Raw genomic sequence first — 7,500 nt, forward strand, 5'->3', positions numbered from 1 at the left:
TAATAATAATAATAATAATAATAATAATAACAATAATAATAACAATAATAATAATAATAATAATAATAATGATAACCCTTTCTACTCTAAGCACAAAGCCTGGAATTTTGGGGGAGGGTCCAGTCGATTAGACTGACCTCAGTACACAACTGGTACTTACTTTTTCGACCCCGAAAGGATGAAAGGCATAGTCGACCTCGGCGGATTTTGAACTCAGAATAGATGAAATTCCACTTCGCATTTTGCCCGGCGTGCTGACAGGATCTAGGATGCATCACCCAAAATCTAACATACAAAGGCTATATATACAACGTGTAGAAGGTGGTAGAGGCCTTATACAGCTGGAAAACTACTATAAAATAACGACCATAGGACTGCAATAATATCTACTTCAGAAGGAAGGAAAACTGATACAAATAGTGGCAAAACACGAGCAAAACAAAAAACAGTTCTCAGTATTTAGGGAAGCTGACAAATACAAACAAGAAATCATACCACCTAACAAATATGAAAAAGAAGAAAATGAAGAAACAACAAAAGCTATAAAACAATTGAAATCCAAACTAAAAATAGAACAGCAACGAACCATGCTAAAACGATGGCAAAAAAAGCCCCTTCGTGGCAAATACTGGACTAAACTAAATGCAAAAGAAATAGACAAAGAAAAGTCCCAGCAATGGTTGAGAAGCTCAGGACTCAAAGCAGAGACAGAAGGATTTTTAATTGCAACACAAGACCAAAGCCTCCCCACCAGAAATTACAAAAAACATGTAATGAAAAGAAATATTACAAGTAACTGCAGAATGTGTGGAGATGGACAAGAAACAATAAATCATTTTATCTCTGGCTGCCCAGTCCTGGCTAAGAAGTAATATATTCACAGACACGACAGAGTTGGGACCTACATACACTGGAAGCTATGCCAAAATTATGTAATAACAACAGAAAAAAGATGGTATAGGCACACACCAGAAAAGGTCACAGAAAACGAGAAAGCAACCATACTTTGGGATATGCCAATACACACAGATAGAGAAATTAAGGCCAACAGACCATATATAGTTGTCAGAGATCATGAAGAAAGAAATGCTTTCTAATTGTTGTGTCAATACCAGCAGATGACAACGTATCTCTAAAAGAAATGGAGAAACTTTCAAAATACAATGACCTGGAAATAGAGGTAACCAGAATGTGGAAACTAAAAACAGAAACAATACCTATCATAACAGGTGCATTAGGCATGATAAAAAATATAGCAAAAACACCAGGACTTACAAACACATATATATACAGAAATTTCACTACTAGGCACTGCACACATCCTACGCAGAACACTTTCAATACAGTAACCATCAGAGCGCCACAAATCACATCACATACCCAAGGCACACAGAGCTGCGCTCGGTAGTGAAGTGAAAGCACGCTACAAAAATAAAATTACTGAGTAATAATAATAATAGCAATAATGATATATATATAGATAAAGAAACTTACCGAATCTTCCTCCATAAACTGGTCGGTCGCAGTCATCATATTGGCTGTTCCGCCACACACAGACTTGTTGAGATTGAGAAAACACAGTTTGTTTACCACATGCCATCGGTCGGGGAAACATAGCATTACATAAGTAGAATTCACTGCAGTTACTTGGGGATCGGACAAAATGTGATCCGGCTCTAACTTGTGTCTGCTGACACAGAGTCATGATACTTTGACTGTAGACTGTTGACACTGCGATCAAGAGAATGGCGGCCACAAAACGGAACTCCATTGTTGTAATTTTATCAATTATAAAATCAAACGAGAGTTAAGACGAATGGCTTGCAAAAACGCTATCACAACAGAATAGTAACCTTCTGTAAATGTGACTCAGATCCCTTCGAGTTAGCTTCTTATATAGGCCTTAAATAGGGTTAGGGTGAGGTTTTGAATTAGAATTAGGTAGTAATTCAGGTTCTTTTTTTAAAATTGATCTAATATTTGGTCTTACTTCTTCAAGCTAACAAGCATCCGCCCAACGACTGTATTAGGCAACTAATTTATGTGCGTTGTCATTGTTGTAGTTGTTGACGTTGTTGTTATTTTCCTTCTCCCCCTCCTCCTCCGCTTCCTTCCACCTTCAGATTAGTCATCAGTTATGTCAATGGTGATGAAGGAGATGGCCTTAGCGTCTTTTGGTAGCTATTATTCTCTTACAATTGACACTACATACATACATGCATATGTATATATATATATATATATATATATATATATATATATATATATATATATATATATATATATATGTGTGTGTGTGTGTGTATGTGTTCATACATATATATATATATATATAATTATACAAATATAAATGTATATAAATACATATATATATATTAATATATCTATAACATAGATAAAATAGTTGCCTGTATTTATATACATATATGCTTATATATGCATGTAAATATTAATATATATGTATATATATATATGTATATAAACAAATAAATCTATGTAAATATATATATACATATATATAGATATGTATATACACACATGCACACACACACACACACACACACACACATATATATATATGTGTATATATATATATATATATACATACACACTCACGCACACACACACACACACACACACATATATATATATATATATATATATATATATATATATACACACGCACGTATAAAATAGACTTTAATTGAAATACAGTTTCCCGGAAATTATACATATCTAATGTAATAAATGTGAATGTCAGTGTGTCACGCTTTTTCAACTTTAATAAATCTTTTCTACGTCAAGAACATGGATTCAAATTTTTCGGCAAGGGATTAGGTTTATTCCATCAACCCCAATGCGTAACAGGTACTTATTTAATCGACCCCTAAAGGATGAACGGCAAAGTTGACCTCGGTGGATTTCGAACGCAAAACCTAACGGCAGCCCGCTGGCTAAGCGAGCAGGCCAACAGATGAAAGAGTGGGAGAATGAGTGGTGAAAGAGTACAGCAAGGATCACCACCCCTACCGGAGCCTCGTGGAGCTTTTTAGGTGTTTTCGCTCAATAAACACACACAACGCCCGGTCTGGGAATCGAAACCGCGAGCCTGCGACAGTGTGTCCACTGCCCTAACCACTAGGCCATTGCGCCTCCACATATATTTATATATATATGTATAAGAAAGTTGGTTTGTGAAAGCACGTGGTTGAATATATAGAAAATTGTAAAAAGTGAAAAAACTACAGAAGGCTAAAAGGTTAAAAAGTATATATTTGAGTCAATATGTCTGAAGAATATTAAAAATTTTATTCCTACAATGACATAATTTAGAAGAAAGACCGGTTTCGCGTTTAGCTATTCAAATTTCTTACGAACAACCTAAATCACTTAAAAGATTCTCACAAAGGCAAAATTGTTTTCTGAAATTACGGATGCAAAAGTAAAAAAATGTGGTAGATCGAACCGTGCAACATGTCCAAACCTGCTAGAAGGATCAGAATTCCTCTTTAAAGAGGGACAGAAATTCAAGATCAAATCTAACATTACTTGTTCCTCTGAAAACATTATTTATGTCATAAAATGCTCGGACTGCCACCAAGACTACGTGGGATCCACGGGACTATCACTCAAACGTAGATGCACACTGCATCGACAACAGATTGCATTCCCAGAATACAGAATGATACCTTTTAGTGAGCACATTGAGAAATGCGCAAAGCAACTACTACCACAATTTTTAATCTTTCCATTTTACCAATGTGCTATCGGATCATCAACACAAATTAGACTAAACAAGGAAACATTCTTCATTGAAAAGTACAAGCCCAGACTTAACCATCCCAACATACTGATACAGAGAAATTCACACCAAGGGAAACGAAAAAATTTTAAAGCGATTATCTCCCTTACACCGGAAGAAATCACTCATTACCTCCCCTTATTTAGAACTCTTTTAAACATAAACATAACGATAACTCTGTTCAACATAAACATAACGTCGTAAGAAATTTGAAAAGCTAAACGCGAAACCGGTCTTTCTTCTAAATTATGTCATTGTACGAAAAAATTTTTTAATATTCTTCAGACATATTGACTCAAATATATATTTTTTAACCTTTAAGCCTTCTGTAGTTTTTTCACTTTTTACTATTTTCTATATATTCAACCACGTGCTTTCACAAACCATCTTTCTTATCTATATATTAAACACGTGAGACCGAAAATGCCACAGAAGACCAACACCTCGGATAAAACTACAAATAAGGAAATACTCAAAGAACTGAAAAATATTAATACACAGCTCATTACACTGAACAACAAAATCGAGCAATCAAACCTACTCGCCCGGGAAAGTAAAAGCAGTGAAGATACAACTCGCTACACTGACCAGGTTAGTAAGGATTTGCAACTGTTATACACAACACTAAATTCAATTTTCATCAACAAATCCGAAAATAAAAAACACACACCAAATGAAACACAGCAGGACATCATACGCACCCAAATTAACCCAGCAAAAAGAAAAATAAGAAACATTTGGAATACAAACCTGCACAATAGAAAACTCGCCTTCTGGAACATGATAACAAATTCCAACAAAGCAGATATATACGAGGGATGGATGAACTCAACACCAATTATCCTCCCACGCAAATTCCAGATAAAATTAATTCCTAACGAGCCTGACGGACAGAGAACTATTAGGGAAAAGTCAGCTCTGTTCAATTTAAGATCAGAAATAGAGCTTCTAAGACTAAGGGCCTCCTCAAATGAGGAAAAATTTAAAAGCATCGACGAGGAGATGCACAATATAATACAAAAACATACCGAGGGACAACCCCTCGAAAATACGTTAGATCATTGGAACGATACCTGTGAAAAAGAAGAGAGAAATTCTCTCCTGCGCTGGGAGAAAAACATCGATTGCTTCCAAAAATATAGTTCAACTTTCAAAAATGAATTGGGTAAAATAATCCCTTCCTTAAGAAAATTACAAAAAATAAAAAAGAAAAACCAAACAACCCACGAACAACCCCCAACTATCCTCCATACACTAAAAACAGAAATCACCCACAACCAACCTTTGCAAACCACGCAAGACCTAACAGGGAACTAGCTGACAGACGACGCGTCTATGAAATAAATTACACCAAAACCAGAACACACCAACAACATCCTAACACCAGACCCAACCACCATATAGCACAAAACGACACTAGAATAAGAAATACACCACACACAAGTCGCTACTACCCCATGAACCAAAATCACTGGCCCCCACTGAACACAAGACAAACGCAAAAAAACACTATGTCAAGCAACATCCCACATACAAGCAGTTCGAAACAAAAATATTTCACATACAGAAATTTTACACACACCACAAACAAAAACAACCATAGATTCCCACACACACACAACGATCGGGGGCAACAATACCACCATTCCCCCGACCCAATATCACACAACCTCTCAGACAACTCATACAAACAAAATTATACCCAACATTTTTTAGCCAGGGACCAGAGACTCCAGGACACAGGCTGGAACCTAGTAATAAGGAAATACCGAAGATAATCAATCTTTCAACCAAACCTCTTTCTAACATAAAAATTGACATCCTCTCAAAAGGGCTCAAATTTACACCAACTCCACGCAGAGCCAACCTAAATGAAATCAAGGATAATATAACAGAATTTCGCAGAAAATTAAGACTAGCAGAAGCATCAACCAGTTTCAATACAGAAGATGAATCACTAGTCAAGAACAAAAGTGAACACATCCCACACAGAGGAAGAAATAAAGATCTTGACGAATTCTGTAACCACATTGAGAACTTTCCCTACCATACTATACATAAACAGAAAGTTAACTCAAATTTTAACACTACACAATGGAAGGAACTGATAGAACTTCAAAATGATGAGGATATAACCATTAAGGAAGCAGACAAGGGAAATGCAGTTGTAATAATGGATACATCATACTATAGACATCTTGTAATCTCTTTACTTGATGACGACCTACATTATGAAAAAATTCCCAACTACACCCCACAAAAAATAATGAAAAATCTATCTTCACTAATTAAAACCCATGAAAAGGAACTAACAACCAAAGAGATTGAGTTTCTAACAAATTTTAAATGCAAACCTAGCCTTTTCTATGATCTGCCAAAAATTCATAAAAGCCAAATTATAAATGAAACCATTAAAATATCACCAAAGACATACATACACACACCTAACCCGGGGGACCTAAAACTACGACCCATTGTAGCTGGCCCAACCTATGAAACACACAGACTAAGTCTATTTATGGACATCCTCCTGAAACCCTTCCTTAAACATATCGATAGCCATATCATAGAAGACTTAGATATGTTAAAACACCTTCCAAAAAAAGCCAAGGAAGAAACAATCCTGGTTTCATTTGTTGTAGTTAACTTATATACCAATATACCTCATAATTATGGACTAGAGGCAATACAGTCCTGGCTGGACCAATTTCCGGAAGAGATACCAAAAAGGATTAGTAAAGAATTCATTACTAAATCAATTGAATTCATCCTACGTAATAACTACTTCATGTTTGACAATACATTTTACCGTCAAAAATCAGGAATTGCTATGGGTACAAGGGCAGCACCAGTCATTGCGAACCTAATAATGGGCTACATGGAAATAATCATTTACCAGGAATCTTTATCAATCTTTGGAAACCCCCTTTCTCAATACATAAAAGAGAATTGGAAACGATTCTTAGACGATTGTTTTATACTCTGGAATGAAAACACAGATAAACTCCTAAAATTTAAAAACCTATTGAACAGCATAAACCCAAATATACAGTTCACAATGGAATACAACCAAAAGGAGCTCCCGTTCTTGGAAATACTAATTTAAAAAATTAACCTTAAAATAGAAACAGACATTTTTTACAAAGCCACAGACGCCAAACAATACCTTCTTTTTAATTCAAGCCACCCAAGACACACTAAAACAAACTTCCCCTTCAACCTTGCAAGAAGGATATGCACAATGGTGTCAGAACAAAATACCAGGAACTTTAGACTGCAAGAACTCAAAAATACCCTAATTGACAGACATTACCCAGCTCAACTCATAGAGGATGGGATCAGACGTGCAACAGAAATCAACATAGAATCTTTAAGAAAAGTTCAACACAACAACACACCTTCCCCGAAAATACTACCTTACATATCTACATACAACCGCAGAAACAAAGAAGCCTTCACCATCATCACCCAGAACTTAACAATACGTCATAAGGACCCCAAATTAAAGGAAATTCTAAACATACACCAAATCATTAAAAGCTACAAACAACCTAAATCACTTAAAAAGATTCTCACAAAGGCAAAATTGTTTTCTGAAATTACGGATGCAAAGTAAAATAATGTGGTAGATCGAACCGTGCAACATGTCCAAATCTGCTAGAAGGATCAGAATTCCTCTTTAAAGAGGGACAGAAATT

At 35.6% G+C, this 7,500-nt stretch overlaps 1 protein-coding gene across 1 annotated transcript in view; it reads right to left on the minus strand.

Moving 5' to 3' along the window:
- The window catches only part of LOC115213546, a 10,080-nt gene extending 8,194 nt beyond the window's left edge, over positions 1-1,886 (minus strand). The window contains exon 1 of the mRNA XM_029782580.2: positions 1,495-1,886. Within this exon, the coding sequence (XP_029638440.1) occupies positions 1,495-1,771 (277 nt within the window). The 5' untranslated portion in view covers positions 1,772-1,886. The remainder of the gene's footprint in view (positions 1-1,494) is intronic.
- Between the last annotated feature and the right edge of the window lie 5,614 nt (positions 1,887-7,500).

This window comes from Octopus sinensis, linkage group LG6 (assembly GCF_006345805.1).
Source record: "Octopus sinensis linkage group LG6, ASM634580v1, whole genome shotgun sequence".
NCBI lineage: Eukaryota > Metazoa > Mollusca > Cephalopoda > Octopoda > Octopodidae > Octopus > Octopus sinensis.